The sequence below is a fragment of the Anser brachyrhynchus genome (assembly GCF_964034855.1).
Source record: "Anser brachyrhynchus genome assembly, chromosome: 1".
Taxonomy (NCBI): domain Eukaryota; kingdom Metazoa; phylum Chordata; class Aves; order Anseriformes; family Anatidae; genus Anser; species Anser brachyrhynchus.
Window position 1 is genome coordinate 7,371,041 of NC_137694.1, and position 23,082 is coordinate 7,394,122.

The 23,082-nt window shown below is 47.2% G+C and overlaps 1 protein-coding gene across 11 annotated transcripts in view; it reads right to left on the reverse strand.

Annotated features, from left to right (window-relative positions):
• Positions 1-23,082, reverse strand: part of FRMD4A (FERM domain containing 4A) — a 362,843-nt gene that overhangs the window by 74,327 nt on the left and 265,434 nt on the right. For all 11 annotated transcript variants that reach the window (XM_080605846.1, XM_080605838.1, XM_080605837.1 and 8 more), the window contains 2 exons: positions 15,638-15,730; positions 2,435-2,519 (listed from right to left, as the gene is read on the reverse strand). In XM_080605846.1, coding sequence (XP_080461972.1) covers positions 2,435-2,519; positions 15,638-15,730 — 178 coding nt within the window. The remainder of the gene's footprint in view (positions 1-2,434; positions 2,520-15,637; positions 15,731-23,082) is intronic.

Genomic DNA, 23,082 nt, shown 5'->3' on the forward strand with positions numbered 1-23,082 from the left:
AACATTGGCCGTGCTGGCCCCGTGCAAGGGTTTGGGTATGTGGGTCAATTGCATGACCCACAGGAGCAGCGCAGTACCCAAAACAGAGCCAGCTGTCAGCCCAAGGGACCAGCTGCCCCACACTAAACAGGCCACAGCTTTCTTCTCTCCCAACACGAGCAGTCCTGTATTTGAGGGTGTGTGCCTGGAGAATCAATGGGGGACGGCTTGATGTACAAACACAGTGTTACTACACATCCCATACACAGTACGGCCCTTCCTGGCAGCAGGGGAACCGGGGATGAAGCCATCTGTGAGAAGTCCATCGAGGAAACTTTTTGTGCTACAAGGACTTTTTGTGATACTTGCAAGACCTGCTAGTTGTAGGGATGGCAAGCACTGAATCCCCCTTTCGATACCTGTTGGATCCCTCCATGCTGCCTGGATGTTCGCTCTGCATCTGAACAGAGACCTTGTAATCAACTTTCAAATTCAGCGCCTTTTTTAATAACACAGCATGGCTTAGTGTGGCTGGAAGTCAGACGGGGAAGGACTCGCGTGGGAGACTGGGAATCCAGCAGGACTATTTTTGGATAGAGACGACAGTCAGCTTGAATGTGCAAAGTAATGGTTTTGGGAGAGGTCAGACTAAAATAGACCAACCTAGATCTGTAGGCACTTTTTTCCTATTTTTTTTTTTCTATTTTCCGTCTTCTTATTAAGCTTTCTCCAAAAAAAGAACAACAGCGTAAGCTTTTCCTGGCAACACTCCAAAAAGGAACTTTCCCCGGGAACCAAAATGTGATGCTCACTGAGCTTGTTGCTGGAGAGGGCTGACTAAGCACATCTAATTGCAGCTTTGCCAGAGAGCAGAGCTCTGCGAAGCTCAGCTCAGCAACTCCGTCCCTTCCCTGGTGCTGGAAAAAAAAAAAAAGGGTATTTTCTGGCTTCCTGCATCTTACCCTGCATTTTAGGATGTGAAGATTTAGTCCCTGCATTTCAGGATATGCAGGTATCAGGAAGTGAGGCCTCAGATTTGGTGTAAGCAGTTCATTTAGCAGGGCACAAACCTGTTCAGGGTTGTGGGACAGTGGCACAATCACTCTGTGACTACATGTTTCTCCTTCTGCTTCTTCCTCCTGACAGACAGAGGTGAGTTATGAGGAACGGCCCCTACCAGGACAGGGAGAGGCATGAGGGATGCTGCCAGGGAATCCTAGCTGCCGTGAAGTCTCTCCCATATGCACAGCCATATGCAGCCAAGCCTCTGCTGCAGCAGCTCTTGGACCTGGTTATTTTTTGGACCCTTCCTTTTGGACCTGCATGTTTGGCTTGTGGCACAGAGGCTCTGCTGCTGTGGGGTGGTGGAGGAAGGCTGTGCCAGGAACCCTTATCTCCGGCACACAGCCCCGCAAAGGGTAGCTGTGAGTTACCCTCCTGGTGACAACAGTCTGCTGTTTTCGCCAGGACTATTTTTGGCACAAAAAAACATTTCTCCGTGCTGGCTTGCTACAACGTGGTCTTCCGTACACAGGCACTGCCCCTCGGTCACTCACAAACACACTCACACGCTCACTCTTCCAACCAACAAACTCCCAGTCACACTCACGCACACAGACTCATATACCTCCCTCACAAGTCACGCTCTCGCACACAGAGAATCATATGCATCCCTCACACTTCCACACACACCCTCCTGCAGACACAAAATCTCACAGTTACTGTCACACACACATGCCGTCACACATGGTAAGCACCCCTCAGATGCTCAACCCCCCCTCGCACACACACACACACACACAAACTCACACTTTCCTTACACACGTACAGTCTCACAAACACGTTTATTTACACACTGCCTCAGATTTATCCCCGGGCACATTCACTCCCATTCCCCCGTCCCCAGCCCAGAAGATGGCGCCCGCCCGCAGCCCGCGCAGCCGCTGCCGCCCTCTTTGGGCGGGAAGCGCGAACGACGCTTTTTGGGCACAAAATCAAGATTTTTCCTTCTAAATACGAACCGCTTTTTCATTTTAAGAGCTGCAGATTTCCTCCTGTCAATCACGAAAGCTATTTGGAGGGCGGTTTTACCTCAGAACCTCAAAGTCCAGAGATGAAACTCAAGCATGCAGTTTTCAAGGGGATTCGTAACTTGGGGACGGAGGTTTGGGGGCATCACAACGCCAACTGCTCTTTCAGAGCTTCACTTTTCTCATTTCCAGCCAAAATTCAGCCCTGGTTTGTTTACACCACCTGCTGCTGCAGCTCCCAAAGCCTTTCTCTGAACCTCTCCTGCCATTTGCAATGAGCAGTGGTACCAGCCAGACAACTCACCTTCTCCTTATTTTCTGTAGGCATGGAGGTATTTGTATTTACTTCTGCAGTCAATGCAGGGGATGCAGACCCAAGTGTCTCAGACCACCCTAGTGCCATCCTGAGTGCCCAGAGTCCTTACCTTGTAGATGCAGGACTTGGCGTTCAAGAAAAACAGCTCGATGGTGGCATTGTCCTTCAGATAGGAGATGCTTTCAATGTAGAACCTGAAAGGAGAAAAGCTAGAGGTTAAACATATGGGCGAACTAAGGCAGAACATGAAAATGTACTAATCACATGAAAATATGTGGTCGATGGAGTCGTGATGTGTATACTGAAAATGAAGTTTCTTTGTTTGTGACAGAGACGTCATTTGTTGACAAAAGAGGCTCGTGCGTGCTATAGGACATGAGCACTCAACACCACCCAAGACATACTGAAGCAACTGAATCATCAAGTGGTTTATTTTGTTTCTAAGTAGCTCTTTGTTTTATGTTTATACTTTAAATAATCCTTTATTCTGTTTGTTTGCAAACTCCCCTTCATTCTCCATCACATTTTGGCACTTTTTCTTTGCCCCTTTACTCAACCTATCCATTTTTGTGCTGTCGATCTGCCACGCATAAAATGTTCACTGCCAGAAATCCACTTCTGTGTTTCCTCTCTGTCCACTTCAGCTCTTCATACAGCACATTTTATAATGGCTTTTTATATTTTTTTTTGTGGGTAGCATGCGACATCTATAATTACAGAGTAATTAACCAGCAGTAGTTAAGGATCTCGCACAATTTAACAGTACCATGTGTAGCGATGCTGGGAATGACAATAATCAATTCTTTTAGCGGAGTGAGATGACTTCTCAGAACTCAGTAAAAAGCTGCCCAACCCAAACCCTACATGTCCAAAAAACCCATTCTATTGCATTGACTGATCACCCTAAATATTTGCAAATACACTGAAAGTTCATTGAATGTATGAAAGATCCTTTGGCAGTGAACTCTGAGTTTTGCCACCAGCTTGAATAGACTCCAGCCCTTAATTCTGCTTTGTGATCTTTTGGGGTAAAAATCCCAGGATAAAAATAAGTGCAAGATATATCATCAAATTTAAAAACCATAAAACTCATAAAAAACATATGAGTATGCTGTATGTTTTTAGGATTCCTGTAGTAACAGAGAAAGCCTATTCAGGTCGTGATCAAGGTAAATTTTGCATTTAGTTAGTGTTTCAAGTGAGGAAAAAAACCCCACCCATCTGCCCACTCTGTTTCAGAGTGATCTTTAAGTTTTAGTACAGTGGCAGCAATGTTCCTTACAAAAATTCCAGTACTATCGTGCATTGTCAGAGGCAATAAGAACAGGGGAGGTGCCAGGGAAATGCTGTCTGTATTAGGAACTTAAAAAAAAACCAAAAAGATACCTTAGAAATCTGGGTAGAGATGCGGAGTCCAGTTACAGAGAAATCTTACTCCGTGACCCCGCTGTCTGGGAGTGAAGCTATGAGACCTGCTGAAACTCTTGGGGCTTCGCGCAAGCATTAAAGGGATTGTCTGTGTTCAGTTGTTTGCAGAACTGAGGGCCTTAAATGTAACCTTCTCAGGGCTAAAGGTCAAAGCTTTGTAGTGCTCCTAGGTGTCTTCTGAAGACCCTTCAAAACAGTTTATTTCCTGACAAGTACAACCAACTACATACTCGAATGAAATATTTTGAGCTCTTTATGTTCGTCTGCTGAGGTGCTCCTGCAATTGCCCATCCTCCTCCCCCTCCAGAACAGTTCAAATGAGAATTTTTTTAAAAAGGAAAATAAGAAAGAAAACAATTGAACGTAGGGATCATCAAGCACAAAAAATCAACTTTATTTTATTTTTATTTATTTATTTTTTTGTTTCCACTGGGTTTCACCTCCTGTCCTTGAAACTTTTTTTTTTTTTTCTTGGCAAATAAAAATATACTTGGTTTCAGAAATGCAACGAAGCTGCTGCATTAAAAAGGCACCTTCTTACTAGGTCTGCTCCCTGAGTGCATCTGGCTTTCCATCTGCTGAATTCGTGGAGAAAAATGAGAATCTTACACCTACTGCGATTCATGAAGAACCTCCTCTGCTTATCAGCACTACCAGTTCTCTCCAAGTTGTGATGGTCAGATCTTTAATTCCAGGGTCAGAAAAAAGAGGGAACATCTACTCTATTTTCAAATCCCAGTGAAGGTTAGCAGAAACATACTTTTTTGTTTGTTTCATCAGTGGATCAAATGAGACCATCCTCATCATCACTAGAGGGCAATATTGCATTTTCTTTACGCTGCACGGATCTTTCCCAAGGCTTTCCACATAGACACATGCCCAGATCATTTTCTGTACAAAATTGAGTCTCTCCGAGCACAGAGCCTGCACATGATACTTCATCTTCAACAAGAAAACACAATTCTCAAGTGATCTCCGGGGTGGAGAGTGTGCAGGGGAGCTACTGGCTCTCACACATGCACCCAGGCAAATACAAAGCATGTGCGCCAGGAAATCGGTGCTACTTAAAAGAAAACAGATTTACTCTTATGGGATTTGCTGTGTGGCAAGCTCAGAAAACCCGAACTGGAGCAGACTGCCTTGAATTCACAGCCTGAAAGACCTGTTTTTTTTTTTCGCACTGATTGTGAATCTGTCAGACCTCCTCCTGTTACCACCTTTTCCAAACACAGCGAAGGAAACCGCGGTTTAAAATGACCCATGTCAGCGCCTAAGGAAGCAGGAAGAAAGATCCAGCTGCTAAGGCAATGAACCAAGCAAGAGATCTGGGTTAAATTCCTGACTCTGACACAGGTTTCCTTCATGACCTTCAGCAAATCATGTTGCTGTTTGGGACTGTTGTGCCGTGTTTGGAAAATGCTCCTCCCTCCTTTGACCCCCCGTGTCTGTTTTGCCTGTTAAGATTATAAGCCCATTCCTACTGCACGTAGGGGCAACTATTAGATTTCTGTCGAGGACTCCCTAGGGAGCAGCATTCCTCCGTGTGCTCTGAAGCTGATATATCCAGGAAATAATGGACGGGCTGGTCAGAGATGCAGACAGTACCATGTGTCTGACGCCTTAACTCTGCTACCTACAGCTCTGAGAATACAACCAACAAACAGCTTTGCCTCAAACAGCTCCGATGAGAAGTTCCCTGATAGCCAGCAACTGTTGCTATGAGAAATTAGGTGCCTTCAAGAAGGGTTAAAACCCCGCAAGATTATGTGCACGTTAAAACCAGAGAAATCAGTTTTGAAAAGGTTTCAAACGTAAAGAAGGGAGATCAGCCAAAGTTAATCTATTTCTGAGTTTCCCCTCATCTTCCCCCCCGCTCTTCCCTTGGCCCCAGTCACTTATAATTCATCAAATATATTTTCTAACCATTAATTAAACGGACCAGGGAATATTATGCTGGGTAATGAACACAAAGTGCCTGTCTTGACTGCTCCCTCTCAGCGGCAGGAAGATAATAACGAGGACCGCAGAAGGCATCTTGGAAGACTTCAGAAGCTGCAGCATCAGAGACATCTACGTCTTCCAGCTGCGAGGACGCGCCTTGTGCTGATCAGATTGCTCTGCATTAAGCGTTGCTTAACTGGCAGCTTGCTCTGAGACAGCTCAAGCTCCCTCATGCTGCGATGAATGGAGATTCCCGTCGCAGCCAGCCAAGAACAGGCGTCTATGCAGCGGTGCCTGTGAGAAGCAACTGTGGAAACTCCTGATCCTTGGGTGATGGGAAGTTGGTATTGCAGTAATTTCCCCCTTGCACTCCACAGATGCTCAACTTCGACTTGTAGCAGAGAGAAATGCCCAAGCCTTGACTCACCATTGAAGCAAGACAAGTGTGATGCTCTCTTGCTTTAGCAGCAGAGCTGAATTGACCAGCGCTCCCTATTTCCACACAGCAAAAGAAACAGTCGAATAAAAACTATTCAGCGTTGCCCCTAACACACAGCCCCGGACACATCCCATCAACCAGAACTTGGCCATCTATCGCCTCGCAGGGACCAGGCTCTGGGCAGTGTAATTCCCAACTGCGATGTACAGTTGTAACATCTGAGATCACGAGCCAGTGTATTTATTTCCGAGTAGAACATGCCAAAAGATAACAGCATTTCACCGTGGCCTTAAACACAATGATATTTCAAAGCATGACCACAGCAAATGGATGTCTTATCTATCTCACGTAGATCTGCCCTGGGGCAGCGGAATCATCCTAGTCCCTGTGAAGTTTGACTCCGGTGACAGCTGGTGTAAAAGGCTTTTATCCGACAACAAAACCTTTTTTTTTTTTTTTCACCAAAAAGAAACACCTTAAAATGCCCATTCTGCTGCTCTGGTGTTTTCTTACAAGGAAATTCAGAGAAAACATTGAACTGGCTTCGGAAGAGCTCAGGAAGGTTTCAACACTGTTTCACTGAGGAGCAGCATCTTCTTAAGGGGGTACCCCTGCCAGAAAAAAATGGCATTGAAACTGAAGCCTAGACCTAGGACAGAGGGTCCCTCTGCTGCCTGGAGACCCCAGGCCAGGCAAGGACAGAGCAAAGCACTCTCTTGTTACTGTCCTCTCAAGCCTCACCCTCAGAGGAAGGCTGAGGGTGGCCCCGAGGCAGAGGAGGCAGCTGGGTGAGAGGCGTGCCTCCGTGCATCCGAAGGGAGGTGAGCAGTGCCAGGCAGCGATGGGGAGGCTGAGGATGGCACTGAAGCTGCTGGTCAAGGCGACCGTGACTGATAACGGGGTGGGAGTGATTCGCGGGTGAGTTCCTGCCTTTGTGAAGAGGCAGGAGCTGGGCACACAGCGTTAGCAAGGGGGGTTCCTTTCCTTCCAGCCCTGTGATACTGCACCTGTGCAGGGAGACAAAGTACCTCTCTTGGGCCTGGTATGAACAGGAAAAAAATAAATAAAACAGAATAAGAATCCAAGCGGCTCTTCTTTCCCCTGCTAAATATATATATATATATTTTTTTTCCATGAAAATGGAAAATAAAGGGTAAACCCAGTTTTCAAAGAAAATGTCAAAATGAAGCAAAAGGATTTTGGTGTTGTTGCGTCGTCACCTTCCTCAGGGCTTCCTCCTGCCCTAGGTGGGAAATTCAGTAGGACCCAAGAGGAATGATGGAAATGGGCTTTCCACGGTCCTTCCCAGCTGGCTGACCCCGTTCTGGTTAGGATGCAGGACAGAGCTGCCAGCACAGCCCCGTGGCTCTCGGTGGGCTGTCTCTTATTTCATGATTACAAAGCGACGGCTAAAGGAGAAGACCCCTTTTTCTGCCTCATCCACCCCGGGGTCTGGCTCATTATCCCTCACTATGTCATTTAAAACCTCGGAGGATAATCTGAAAAATATGAGGCCATTTGCTAGCCAGGAGAAGAAAAATCACATGCGTTGGTATAATGGACTTAAATGCAGATGTCATTATGTCCAGTGTCTCATGCTAAATGAGTATGCGGAGCAGCTCAGGCTGCAGAGCTCCTTTTATGTTCCAGCCCTCTTTGCTAATAGCTATAGGTGCATACTTTATGTGCTGACACTTAAAGCAGACAGTGGTTAATCTGTTGGCCTGTTAAGTCATCAGCCAGGAATGAAAATTAGAGACACCAAAAAGCCCCATTTACACCCCCTCTGCATTAATTTTGGTTCTGGTATCGTGCTTTGTCCCCTGTGCTTGTGCCACGCTGCGGTCCCCCTTGCCCAGCACCAGCAGTCGGAGCGCAGAGGACGGGATGCAGCAGGAGAGACCTGCGTCGACTCCTGCCTCACTGCACGGAAGCCACAAACCCTGGAGGTGAACGTGATTCCTGAAAGATGGGAATTCCAGCTAACAACGCTGTGCATGCTGCTTAACCTGGGTCTAACCCCCCTCTCCTCCACACTGGTTGTTCTGTACTGTGAAGCTGCTTGCTTCTTTTCCCTCTGCCCATCCGCTTTTCTCAGCGTTTTTAAGAGGGCAGCTCACTGAACTCCCGGAAGACCGTGAGATATTCGCTCATTCCTGTGCTTCACCTTCTCCAGGTACAAAAACCTAAGTGATCTGCTTTGGAATACATCGGGCTCCAGCTGTTTTCCAGGCTATACATCCTGGGAACCTCTGCAAACCACTATGTGCTCCAGCATCAACACAGAGAAACAAGACCATAAGAGAAGCAGCCAGCTCAATATATTTTGCAAACGGCTTCACCCTGAAATGTCCCGTGGACTTTAGCTTGCCAGGGAAGCGCAGCTTTGCACAAAAAGGCTGTTGCAGCTCCTCTTGGCCTGGAGCGATGCGGTTCTTTGTCCCAAGTGTGAGGTGAGAGCAGTGACCAAACCCCATGCTGCATTTTTCCCCTCCTCTCCCACGACAACCAGGGAATTTCCCCACTCTCCTGAGCTCAAGCCCAGCTCTTTGAGTGCTCCGTGATCCAGGAGTGACACCTTGGCTCTTAGAGGTACCTCGCTGGGTGTGATAACACCATCCATCACTATTTGTGGGGCTTCTTTCCTCTCGGGCTCTTTCATCTCAGGCTCTTGAACCATTTTGGGACTAGCAATCCCTCCGGCCATCCCACTGGCTTGTCAGCAGCCCACGAAGGCACGATTTGGCTGTGAAAGCCGGCACGGAGTTTCCTTACTGCACACCTCCAGCACTTTGTTCAATGCCACCGCGATGGGACCCCTCGTCGCAGACCTCTCTGCTTGCTTTGCTGGTGACAGCAGATCACACCCACCGGTGTAAAGAATAGCCGCAGAGATTGCAACGAAAATGGAAGCGATGCCTGCATGGCTTTGACCCAGTTGGAGAATCTGTGTGTGGGCATTACCGTAGCTATTGCTCCTTGATCCAAATTAGGTACAAATCTTACACTGACAGCATCCATCATTTTTGCGCAGTACCCATCACGCCGTCTAAATGCTTCCCAAAATTAGACAAGGCAATGCTGCCAGCGTCAACACATTCAAAACGTGGCTCAAGCCAACACGTTTTTAGAATACTGATTTTCTTCCCCCTCAGGTGGCTGAATGCAAAGGAAAAACAACTTCGCCCCTTTTCTAAACACAGCCCACTTACACAAATATATTCCCAGTTAAGCAGAAAACGCGAATAATGTTATGGGACCCGAGAGCCAGACTGCTATTAAGATGTGTGCGTAATGGATGGCTTAGCTCAGAGCTGTGCGCTAAGTAGCAGAGCCCCATTAGTTCCCTTCCTCAAGCAAAGGTCACTTTTCACACGAGTAAATCTTCTGACTGGACAGAAGTTTCTCATATCTCTAAAGAGACTCCGAGGAGCTCAGCCTCCCCGCGGGCGATTTATTACACCTTCCTCCTGGTGAACAGAGCAGGGGGCCACCCCGAGGCGGCTGCAATAAATTGTCTGCGGGGAGCCTTGTCTTCCAGCACAAACAAGGGCTGAGCGGCCGTATTTATACGCTACGTCTGGGTGGGAGGAGGAGGGTCGCAGGGTTGCCGGCTTTTGAGCTCTCCCCCCTTTGCTTGCACACAGCTGGTGCACACCGACCAGCCTGATGAGTGCTGCACAAAGAGCTCTGGGTTCGGGCACCGCTTCGCCAGGGTTTTTACACAGAGCGGCTCATGGGAAGCCCTGAAAGCAGCCTGGTCGGGCTGGGGCGGTTATGCAGATTTAATGTTCTGATTTTTGCTGTTGTTTTTACGGTATCCCAGCAGTGGATGGAGCTGGAGAAATGCAAGTGAGTGGGAGATGGCTCTTTGTCTCCTCTCATATGTGCCATAAACTACCTGGGAGCTTGGAGTTACCATCTCCGTGCTGGTAAAGACAGCAGGTGAGGGAGATTGCTCAGAGGACGGAGTTCAAAGAGATGAGAGCAAGCCACAGGGATGAGGACGGAGCCCCACAAGGTGCTGAACATCTCAGGGCAGTTCTCTGAGCTCTCCTGGGATGGTGAAGTCCCATGGCAAAGTGGGGTCCAGCACTGCCCTCCTTGCAGAGGAGCAAGGCGGTGGAGTGCCACAAACCCCTCTCTGGTGGGGAAGACCCCGGGTGGAGAAGCACAGCCCGCTACATGTGAGACAAATAAATTGCTCTGGTTAATTTAATGTGGTTCTGTTTGTCTCTTCCTGCCCCAGCAGGCTGCTGTCATCACCACCCCCTAATCTAATTTCTTGGAGACAGGCGAAGCCGGCTGGAAGTGAATGGCACACACAACCGTGGCGTACCGGGATCATCGCGTGAGTGGCTTGGGCAAACTCTAAGTGGCGTGCTGTGAAACTACACCCTGATTGTGTCTTCTGGCCGGGGGGGGAGGCAGCAATGTATTTCTGCAGCAAGTTATCAGGGCTGTCTAGCCCTATGAACAATCAATACTAGGAGCTACCATCTTTCTTCCTTCCAGGGTTGGTTGTTTCCAAGTGATCTAGAGCTCCTTTTATTTTTCTTTTCTAATGGAACACTGTTTTAAAAATGGGTATAAAGGAGCGTGAAAAACTAAAATAGCTTAAGGCCTCATTAGCAGCTGAAATCTGGTCCAATTCCATTCAGGTAGCCAGGCAAAGCAGTGTATCTACACGGATCTACAGGGAAAGTCTTCTCAACCCTGGCTGGGCCAACCGGCTTTGAAATAATCCAAATTTATAGGCTGCAGTTGATGCACACAGAGGGGATTGATCAGGTGAAAAGAGGAAGCTACGGTGTATGTCCTACATCTGAGCAGGGGTCTGAGATCAGAGGAAGGAGGTAGCTATTTCAGACTGCAACTCACTGAATTCCAAAGTAGTCGTCGAGAATCAGGTCAGATGAATTGTTCCTGAAAAGTGCCTGTTTCTTTCCAGTGATCGCACAGAGAGGCTGCGGTAATTGGTCCTGACACAGAGCAGTCTACGTGGAAAACATCTCAGGTTTGGTGTGATGAGTCCCATCTCAGACGTGTGCCCCACCTGGCTGAGACCAGGGCCACAACTGGTGCACACCCAGCTGCGTTCCTTCACGCCGACAGCAGTGACACGCGTGAGCTTTGCACCCTGTGTTTCAGCGCTGGCCTCCTATTTAAGGCCGCTCGGTTCTGTAGTCACTGTGGTAACCTGGCAGAGGGTCTGGCCTCGATATTGAGCCCCGAGCCCCTGCAGCTCTCCTGCTGACTTCAGCCTAGCCGGTGCATATGAACATGTGCCAGACCTTGCTGGACACAGACATTCCCCTGGGGGAATGCCGCAGGGCCATAGAGACAAACCCTGCCCCACAGCGTATTTGAGTATTGAGGATTTATTTCGCATTATTGTTTTTTTTTCAGTGCCTTCCTGTAAGAAAAGCCTTTCCATGTGAGAGATGCTCTGATTCAGCGTGACGACTTCTGCAGCGTGCTGTCACTGCTTGACTGGCGGAGCTGCCCTGAGAACGGGTATGCTCATTCCTGGGAGAAGATCCACCAGTGAAGTGAATGTTATTTGCTGAGCCTGTTCATATAAATTAACAGCATGACAAACACCCAGAAGATAAAGAGATCAGGCTCATGCTGGTGGTTCCCTAGCTAAGGATTGCTAATCCCACAAGGCCATTGTTTGAGGATGAGAATTCACTGCAAAGCTGGGCCAGCTTTGCTTTCCATGAACAAACAGCCTGTCTGTGCTCTGGTCCTCTCTCACTTCAGGGATTTACACAAAGGGAGTGACTTTGCCTTTTTTTTTTTTCCTGCCTATGTGAATGAGAGCAGAATGCTCCCTTCCCTGCTGAAAGCAGAACGGCATTTATCCGAGCCCCTGCCAGCTCTGTTTTCCTCTGACCTCCTCACTGCCTTGCTCTCCACACTTTCCTTAGGTTCCTGCCTTTCGCTGTGCAGCTCATGTTGTGAGGTACAGCTTCGCTGTCCTCTTCTGGTCTCATAACACCTCTGTAAAAACAGCCAAGCAATCCTTCCTTCCTTCCCCTCTGTCCTTCACTTCTCCTGGACTTCAGCCGTGACGCTCATCTGGCTTGGTTTATCTGCGCTGTAAACCCTCGGAGGCAGGGAATGAGTTTCACCCACAACCAAGTGACCAGTGCTTTAGGAAGCCACCCAAGAAGTGACTTCAAAGATGAGAACTAACATCGCTCCCATCCCGTTGCCAGATGTCCCACCTCCCCTGCGAGACACAGGATGCTCCCTCTTACTGTCATGCATGGCTTTAACGCTATACAGGTGGATGTCTAGCAAAGAGTCTCATAAAATAATATTGCACAAGAATTGCCACGGGGCTGTTCACAGCTGCCCAAGCAATTTTGATCTCTTCCTAGGTACCTATGTTGTTCTCGGTGGAAAGCTCCAGAGACAACCTAAAGACAGAGGCTACAGTTAGTTCTGCAAGTGTCCAAAGACAGTAACCATTCCCACTATACTAATGCTAAAGACGTTCTTATAAAATCCTCTTTCTTTCATTTTTGGTCTCTGATTACAGAAGAGAGTAACGACATGGGACACCAGTGCTCAACAACGTCAAACCCCGAGGAAACGTAGGGCAAAAGACAAAGCTTCAGCAGTGCTGCAGAGATTTAAATAAGGGAGGAGAATTTCATGCTGTAAAGCTTGTGAAACTTCCTATTTGCTGCATCGTTCTTCCAAGAAACCTTTGCTTAAAAAGGCACGCTTCCCGAAGTGTAAACGTGCATTTAGAGCAATCTAAAAACTGCAGCATCTCTGGTGGGCACGTTGCCCATCAATAGTGCCTCAGGCAAGTTAAGGGTAAAAACACTTTGATAGTCACATAAAAGGTGAAAATGGTTCCTCCACAGGTTCCCCTCTTCACAAACTACCATTTGCTGTTCTTGCCTCAAGCTTCACGTCTTCAGTTGTTAGCCAGCGTGGTTGATTTGTACGTTTACTTAGAGGAGAAGGAAAAATCCTGGTGATTACTACGTACTGGTACAGTAAACAGACTTCTCTGTAACGAACATCTGGCACAGCCAGTTACTTGTGTTACTACCCCTGCCAGTTGGGACCCCCAGCACCAACCTAGCTTTTTCTGATGCAATTCTTGAGAGGCGTACTGCAAGAAATGTACCTGCAAACAGAGGCAGCCCTTTACCAACTATACAGTGGGTGCCATGGGCACCCAGTTCCTCAAAAATTTGCACATTTGTAGCTATTTAAGGAACAGCATTGGTTATCTCTGCTTTCCACTCAAGGTGGCAGAGGAAAGGAAGGATTGTGTTTATGGATATGGGTGGCTCTGGAAGCACTTGTGCAGCCTCAAACTACCAAAATACAGCCCTGCCTACGGGTAGGTCTCTTCACAACCTTTCCTTCAGCCCTCGCGTTAGTTCCCAAGCCAGAACTCACACCGCTGGGTAACAGATATGTGGGGCCTTGCCAACTTCTGCCAGCTGGCTGGAGTCAGTTTCTCCCCCAATTGCTAGCAGCTCAGCTCAGATTTGGGGATGGACATGGGAACTTGTTACATTCTGGGAAGCTTTTTCAGTGTCTTTCTAGCATCTGACATCCACGTGGGAACTAAAATCACAGTAAGTTAATGCCCATTCCTAACTCATGAGGCATCTGGCCTCCCAGTCCATTCCAAAACGTGTGACGATCCAGTCATTTCTATCAAAAATAAGAATATACGTCCAAACTTGGTGTGCTTTTCACACACTCTCTTCTCAGCCACCGAATGCTGACTTTTCCCCTGTGGATTTCCCCTATGGATTATGATTCCGGAACAGGAGAGTTCACTCATTTACTAACTGTTGAATGGATCCATACTTCTAAAATGTCTCTTGGCTAAGATCCTGCTAGAATGACTTGTCTCCACTCTGCTGCCAACTCTCATAAAACAATACAGATGGCAATATTTATGCTCGTTGAGTGGTCTTTGAAATGAATATGAGTGGCTCTTTCACTGGCTCCACTCCTGAAATCTGCACTTAGCTCTTGCTCAGTCAGAGATTTCCCTGCTTTCCACGGGATCCCTGCCCCAGCATGGACTCCTCAATTTGGCCCCTAGGTAAGATGCTTGATAATTGAGTGCCTGTGTTTTTTGTTTGTTTTGTTTTGTTTTGTTTATTTGTTTGGATTTGCCAAGCAGTCTCATATTTCGGCAGAAAAGCACAAACGGTTTTGCGTGGTTCTAAACACAGGTGGGTCTGGATTGCATACACTGGAAATGTTCAGCTCTGGATCTATCTTCATGGTTTGAAGTACCCAAAACGTAATAGAGCAACCTCTTCTCGTGGCAGACAGCAGACCAGTTCTGGAGTCATGGGGCTCTGTGCAGCCTTGATCTGTCCTAAGATAAATCCACCACTAAAGATGGGGATGTAACAGAACAAAGAGGCTCATCTCTTGAGAATCCTCCCTTGTAATTGAAGTTAAATGAATGACAATCACCGTGCGGGGAAAAAAGCTGCACTCAGGGGAAGAAACTCAAAAGTAAGTCTTCATTTTTTATGGGTACTATGAAATGAATGAGAGTGATGTCAGATGTAATATAACACTGGAGTGGAAAGGCTAACAGAACACGACACAGTAACACTGCACTGGCTAGCTCTAGACATGAACTGTGCATTAAAAGTAAGTCAACCCCCCCGACTTAATTTCGTACATATGCCATCCCAACCCCCAGCCTCTCTCTGGTTGTTTTAGAGCTGCAAGAGCAAATTTGTCTTCTCAGAAAGTATCTCCCTTGGAGGCAAAGATTCTGTGTACACAGCAGCACTGACTGCTTTCAAACATCTCCTAACAGTTGCTGCAAAATTCATAGGTGAAGAGAAAGTCTCCCAAACTGGTAAAATCTTCATTATAATCTTGCTAGTCTGGTCCAGCCCAGTCTATGAATATGTTACATGCACATGCAGAAGCCAACCGGTTGCCATAAAATGCCACCATTTGATATTTGCAGATGATCCATCGCACCACGGCGTGGTTGAGCCCAGAAGGTAAATACAAGTTATACTGGGATTAATTTAGCCCCTGACACAACGCACAGTCCGGGTGCAATCTGGGGGAAATGGATGGATGGCCAGCAAGGAAGCATGTTAGAGTGCTCTCCATCCAGGTGGCTGGTTCAGGCTGCTTGTCCTGGCAGAAAGAGGTCTTCGTTCAGCAGCCCTGCCCAGCTTGGGCTTTCCAGGAGTCTCCAAACCCCATAAATAAAAATGTAGACCTGTGAAAGCCATAACATCTGATCTGTCCCTCATACCAGGTTTCCCTCTGTGCAGATAGGGGTGTCAGTGCGGATATTTCTAATTTATGCTTGTGTCAGAGGAGTTTTCAGGGATGAGGAGCTCACAAGCAACCTCCAGAAATGTGTTTGCTTGCCCACAGGGGCTTCTACAGTGTGAGAAATGGATAACCCTGCTTCTTGGCTCCTAGGGAATAGCTGTAATTCATGGGAAGGGTTTCTTGCCACACACTTACCTGACACAAAAGTACAAAACAACCGGTCCTGACTTTTTGGGGAAGTCATGTTCCAGCACCCTGCGGTCCAGCTGAAGCCAGTTCAAGTGTCCCCTGGCAAGAGAAGAGAGAGAGTTGTGAGCCCGGCACTTGCATCTCGCCGCAGCGAGGTCAGAGGTGGTACAAAAGATGAAGCGAAGTGCCTGCTCTTTGCCCTTGGCCACTGCGTGCTATTTGAGAAAGAGCACAGCAAATGTTTGAGGAGCGGGGGCGATATCAGCCTGGCAACATTTCAGTCTGGGAATCGAGCAGCTAAAGTTCAGTGTGTCAGGGGGCAAGCCGGCAGCCCCAAATGTTATGAGCTTCACCTTTTTTATTGCAACCCCCCGGAACAATTGTATCGTTGAAAGTCTGTCAAGATTTTCATTAGAAATCCTTATTGTTAAGAGTTTCCACAAGGCCTGCAATATTTCACCCAAGGCTAAGCCTGACTGTTTACAGCCTCAGACAGTTTATTTACCACCCACATGCTTGCAGTAGGTTTGCCCAGCCTTTTTTTTTCCTCCTTCAGAGAGCTCCTGAAAAACAGCTGCTCCGTGAAACGTTCCAGCCCCAATTACCACACGCTGCTCTTCTCGAATCTCGGTGGTACCTGTCGCTGTTATTTTCTCCTGCAATTTACCCATTTGTGCCCTGCAGCTGGAAGCTTTCTTGGGCAGCAGCTCTGTTCTTTGTCACGTTCCACGCATCGTAAAGGGCTGTGCACACGTGAGCGGCATTTTATAAATACCGTTATTTGTCTTACGGGGCCACATCTCACTCCACAGCTGAGAAAAAGGCCCCGTTAAATTAGGGGCTGTGGAAATACATAGGGTGAAATTCAGGTTTCCCCTGAAGTCAGCAGGAATTTTGCTGCTGCACAAAGTGATGCAAGGGCTGCATCCCGTGATCATTTTGCTATTGATTTCAGGCAGACCGGATTTCACCCAGAGGGAGAGGCAGCCCGTGCCTTCAGCAGTCTGCTGTCTAGACAAGCAAGGGGAGAGAGAATTGGAGCGATTTTTTTTTTTTTTGGGGGTGGGAATCGTACAGCAAATAAAGCAGGAAATGGTTTTCAGATGTCCTGAGCTCTATTCCAGTGTCTATTCACCAGCTCACGCTAATCCTCAAGATTAATTCTTCATGCCACCAAAAAAGAAGAAGAAGAAAAAAGCTTGGTTTGAAAAAAAAAAAAGTGTTAATTTAAGTTCTAGGGTTGCCACAAGCCTCAACAATGTACTCTGTCAGCAAACACACTTGGCTTTCACAAGTGCCTGCCCATTGCTCCTTAGCAGCGCATGTACTTGGGGCAACTGAGAAACTCCCTTGGCAATTAAGCAACAACAGCTCTTTAGCAATTTAACCAGATTTGTAGCTCCCTCTCCTTTCTAGAAAAATAAATAAAGGGGAAAGTAGCAATTTCAGGATGCTTTGAATCGCCTGGGTTCCATCTGAATTTCCAGACAGCTGCCCTGGCTTGCGGAAATGCAGACAAGGGTGGGCAGAGCGGGGATCTAGCAGCCCAGGCAGCTCCGGGCTGTCCTGGAGACCAGCTGGGACATCGCCTGTGCCTGCCTTGGCTCAGCATCGTGCTTTGCACCGTCTGAGATATTCAAATTGGCTGGTGAACTCCACTCGTCACACCAGCGAGTTCAGGATCAGACATTTAGTAGTGATAGGACAAGTGGTAACGGCTTTAAAGTAAAAAAGGGTAGGTTTAGATTAGATATTAGGAGGAAATTCTTCACTGTAAGGGTGGTGAGGCCCTGGCGCAGGCTGCCCAGAGGAGCTGTGGCTGCCCCATCCCTGGCAGTGCCCAAGGCCAGGCTGGATGGGGCTTTGGGCAGCCTGGGCTGGGGGGAGGTGTCCCTGCTCATGGCAGGGGGTGGCACTGGGGCGGCTTTGAGGTCCCTTCCAACCCAAACCATCCTGGGATTTTATGATTTATAAGGAGACTATCTCACCTCGGTTTTTGTCATGTAGCATTCTGGCATTCAGTCTACACTTTTGCATCTACTTTGCTTGGTCCATTTTTCCTTCCACATGTCTCAAGTAGCTATGAGTGAGATAAGTAGCACTGGGGACTATCCAAACTTATCCTAGACTTCTTTCAGTGTACACAAAAGTATCAAAACCTTTCTTGCCCCCTTGCTTTATATACTCATAAAGTATATAGTTTCATAAAGTTTATCTCCGGTATATTTTAATATTCAGTAGGCTTTTTCTCTAGATAAATCTTATAAATATTTTTAATATACATATATATATATATATATTTTTTTTCCCTCTAGGTAAAAGGCAGCTTGAGCAGTGTATGAGGCACACACAAACCTACTAGCAGCCTGGCTACTGAAAAGCTGTACCAATGCCATGATGCAGATTTGCACTCCCAGCTAATCAATGCATACGTCTCTGCTGACAGCAAGTCTGCCCAGCCTGGGACGGTGCTGCACAAAGATGCTGCCCAGGATCAGGCTGAGGATGGCCCCGTTAATGGGGTCAGGTATATGGGCTGGCTGCCTGTGTTCTCAGCAGGCTGTGTAGTGGGGCAGGCGGTGTGATGGGGGCTCCCTCTGTCTTCTCTGCTGGGATGTGGTCACCCAGAGCTCCTGCGGGATCCCTGCGTTGTGTCCTGTTGTTCAGCACAGACATGTATCTTGGCAAGGCATGGGTTTTAGAGGACAGATGCTCCGGGCTGTCAGAAAAGCAGCTCCACCAGAAGATTTTCAGCCCGGGCACCGAAAAAGTCAGCATTTTCTGCTGCATCCCTCTTCTTGAAATCCAGTCTTTTTCCTACTTACTACTTTTTTTTTTTCTTTTTCTTTTTTTTTTTTTTTGGTGGCCTGAACTCCCATTGTGTTTCTTTTAAGGGGAATCAGAAAGGCTGAAATTAACCATGAAGGCCATAGCATGCACGGGGCTTGAAACTAGACACACTCCCCCTTTCCTAGCCACATTTATCCATGTAGGTCAGAGTGTGAAACACTGTCAGAGCAAGGAAAAGCCACTCTAAGCCTGGCATCTTATCCTGAACCTGTCCATCTGCATTTGTGCCACCAAAGCAGCAGCCACCAGTGGCTGACGGCGCTACACGCTGGTTCCAACCAAGACCGATTTGTTGACAAAGGACTTACTGCCTGCATCGATGTTTATTCAACAGGAAGGTCTGGGTTTGCCAAACACGTACAATGAGGTGTTGAGAAGCCACGGTGCACAAAACAATAAACATTTTCAAGGTATTTCAAATTTTAAAGACTTGCTCGTTTCATTCTCACTGCCTTTTACCTTGAGAAACTGATTGATACAATCAATACAAAAAGAGTATCTGTATGTATGTGTGCATACCAGGTTACACGTGCATGTTACACACATCATGGGTGCGGACAACACTCGTGTTAAGTGTCCACCGAGTTTTGAGTTGAAGAGTTTCATTACTCTCATCTGCACGGAGCTTAAATCCGAAGCTCCTTCAGGGGAGGAAGGTCACTTAAGTCGCTGCCAGGAGCTAACCGCTCACCGTACTCAGTTTCCACTTACAAGCTTTCATCGCTGAGGGCTTCTACACTGCAGATTGTCACCTAACTCTTTGCTTTCTAGCATTCATGTGTGGCACGTACAGAACAGCAGCAGTGAGCAGTCCCTGGCATCCGCCCGTGAATGCGGTTTATCGGGGAGCCGAGCTCCAATGCTGTTACACCACAAAACGCTTTGCTCTGGAAGCTGTCTTGCTGTCTTCAGCAGAACTATTCATGGAGCACAATCCCATGTAGAACAGGGAAGAGTATGGGCATACAACCCTAGGCATGTAGTAATCCCGACGGTATTTGTGGACCATTTTAGGCAGCTTGCACTGGGATCCCATTCATACATGCCTATGTCTAGCTGGATTTCCTTCACAGTTCAATTTAGAGACACAAAGTAGCTTTTGTTTCATTATCTCCATTGATTTGTTCATTTAGGTATTTACATCAGTGTGTTCATGAATAATGGTGCAAACAGTTTTGGGTGACCTATGGGGCGGCTGAATATTGGAAGCCAGCTCATTTTTCTCTGTTGGTTGTGCTCATCTTGGCAGTTAAACTGGTGTGTCAATAACAAAAACATCATTGCTTTTAGAAAGAGAAACTCGGTCCATTCATTTAGGTTACAGACTGAGTATGGATTTTGGTGCCCAGTGTTCGCATTGTCATTTGCAAGCAGCAGTTTCTGTTTTCTTTTATCAGGGCTTTCAGAAAAGAGTGGTGCATCAATGAGTACTTTGCCTCCAGGTGGATCTGTTTATGCAGTTTTCCTGGTTAATGTCCAGTTTTCTGAGAAGCGGATCCACATTGATTTGTGTTATGAAGATACTTGGACCAATAAACCAACTCACGCCCCTTCAGTGTCAGACTCACTGAACTGAATGGACACTGAGACAGACCAAATCAACTAACAGAAGCCATAAATGCTATTTTACATTTTCATCAATCACTGCAGAAACAAACGAACAAAAAACCCCACCCATAAGCTCACAGATTTTCTCATTTAAGGTCTTCAGCCTTCAACAGAAATATTTTTGAAAGGGTTGCAAAGCTCAGGGAGATATATGAGTCCCTAGTTCTGGCTCTGCTGCATGGCTGGAGGGTGCAAATAGGTTTTTCCTTCAGTTCCTGGAGATGAGATTATTCCCAAGAAGCCTGGTGCCCTGCTCTCCCTCTTATACTCTTCCCTTGCTGTTCACTGGGCCATAGGATCTTGGGCTGAGTAAGGGCTCTGTCATTCCCTTATCATGTTAGTGCAGTCTCTAACACAACTGTAACACAAACAATTAGGGCCCCAGTCCCTTGCAGTTTTTATCTTTTATATTATGAAGCTGAAGAAGCTTCTCTGCGGGTTCTGCTCTGATGAAGGCAGGACAGGCATCAGCAAAAGGATTGGGACCAGCTTTCGTCTGGGTGGACGGAGAGGGGGAGAAGTGGGACGCAAAAGTTGGTAGTTCTCCATGGAGCAGGTGACGCCTGTCTAAGGACAAGCAAAGGATATGGAAAATCCGTGTGTGGCCCCAAACAGAAGGGGAATCCTGACCACTTTCTCTCCTTGAACGCTGTAAGGGCCGGTGTTAAGGGAGAGAGCAGCTAGTGGAGATTCATACTCAGCTGAACCCGTTCCCCATTCCTTTTCACCCTTAATCAACCAACGTGTAGATCTGCTGGCTTCCCATGAAGCTTGGCCCCACGTGCTATACAAGGACACCCTTTTGACCTGTGCTCTCCCTCAGTTAATGGCTCACGCCGTAAAGCGTTCCTATGATCACTAAAAAAGGAGGCGTTATTTTTTCCTCTGTAATAGCCTGACAATCTAATTTTAGTCACACTGAGCGCAGTAATGACCCTATATTATCACAAGAAACTATTAAGTCGCCAACGCAAAGGTTGTTCCTATTGATTTTCTTCTCAGGTTGTCATGATAGAGCGCAACTAATGAATGGAAATCCCCAGTCCAAATCATTTCTAAATAAATTACTCTTATAGAGCTTTTACTCTTAAATAGAAGAATTGATTTAATACTTTAGTGGCTTTTCTTCTTCCTAAACTTGCAATTTAGCCAACCCCAGACCACATTTATGAACCCAGCCTGTCCTGTTTTAGCTGCTTATGGGCACCTTTCAAGGAAGGCACATGAAAGCTCAGCAGAACGGTATCAGCAGAGGGAAGGAAACCCCTGAGGGCCTGTGTCACAGAATTAATGGCTTGCTCTTTGCATTTCTGGCCTGTATCAGTTATAAGGCTGCGTTCGGTGCTCTGCAAACACACGATAAGAAACTGTTTTTTCCCTGCTTTTGAAGAAAAGAATTCTTTTTACTTCCATTTCACATTACAGGTTGGGATCTGAGGTGCAAGCAGACCAGTTTACTTTCTGAAGGTTACATGGGGCATCCATCTCCAAGACCCAGTCCAGCACCCCAGATATCATTATTTTGCTGTGTTCAGTCAAGTAAAGTTGCCTGTTTGTGTCAACTCTGCTCAAAGCTTTTTACAACTGAGGAGGACGTATTACACAAATATTATTTTTGTAAAGGTTACTACCACAGCAGTGAGGAAGCCTCAGTATAAGGTTCAGACTCACAGTGGGGCAGCAGAAAGGCTACAGACCAAGTTTTATATTAGCTGGCATACGCCAACCTGCTGCTGGATTGGGCTGGCTATATTTAATGAGGGTGTTCCCAAAGCTTTCATTTGGGCTGGCTGAGCATCTGCTAAAATACATCCTGCTCCATCCTGACCACAGGTTGAGAAGGTGACCAAGTGAGAGGATGCCTCAGGCTCTGCCATCCTGTGTGGTCAGTGTGTGTCTGTCTGCATCTGCTGTGCATCTTTGAGCTAGGCCTTGACAGCTGCTGTCAGCCTCTCCTGCTTTTTCCCATTGCTAACCCAGATCCTTGCTCACGCTGCTCCGTGTTAAACCTGGAGGCCCCTGGAGAGGCCAGACTCTGCCTTGTTGCCGACACCTCCTCATTAGCTTGCCCTGCACTCTCAGGGGAGCCCTGTGCCCACTCTTCTCAGCTGAGAGCTGGGACTTGCTCAGCTGCTATGAGTTTTGCAGTCTGACATGTGTTTCTTGCTTTTCAAGAAAATTTTCATCTCTTAGTCTGCTTTGGCTTCCCTGCACCCCTCAGGCAGCGCCCACTGAGCAACTCACTGTGTCCAATAAGAAATAACACGCTGGTGAAACCATTTTCTCCCCCTGCTTTATAAGTTGTCAGCGTCTCCTGATGCTCCTCCTTTGAGGGCCAGTCTCATTGATGTGTGTTGGGTTGGAGACCTCCTACAAGGCTGAACCTCACAGTGAAATGGGGCAGATTGTGGGCTCTCCTGTGATTCAGGTCCTGCTTCTGCACGTGTCTGACACCAAGCATCCCTTCGCCCTGTGAGCTGTGACCTGAGATGGCCTCAGGCAGGTGCTTGCCAAAGGAACTGTCTCTAGAGGGGCGGTCACTGCTCAGCTCAGTGTGGGTATGCCTGCACAATTATCCAGCAGTCCTTATTACCCGATCCCAAATCATTATTCCAGCAGATAATTTCCATTTCTCTGCCATTTCTGCAGGAGAGCGGAGCTGGCTCATGAGAGCAGTGCTGCTGACTCAGCTGTCCCCAGAACCCATCACAGGCTTGGCACTCTTGTTTTTTAAGACAAGATAAGCGCGTGGGGCTTCCTTCTGATTCATCTTACAGAAAAACCTACTGTAAACTAGGGTGAGATAGAGTGGATGTAGTTACAGGACACAAACGTTGTGCTGAGGAAAGTGCATCTACAGAGAGAAAACAGGCAGCTGGAAAAAGAAACAGGGACTGTGCAGGGACTGGGAGGTCACAGTCTAGGACTAATCATAGCATTTGCCAAACATTTAATGTTTACCCGGTGCTAATTTTATACATGCCTTTTAAACA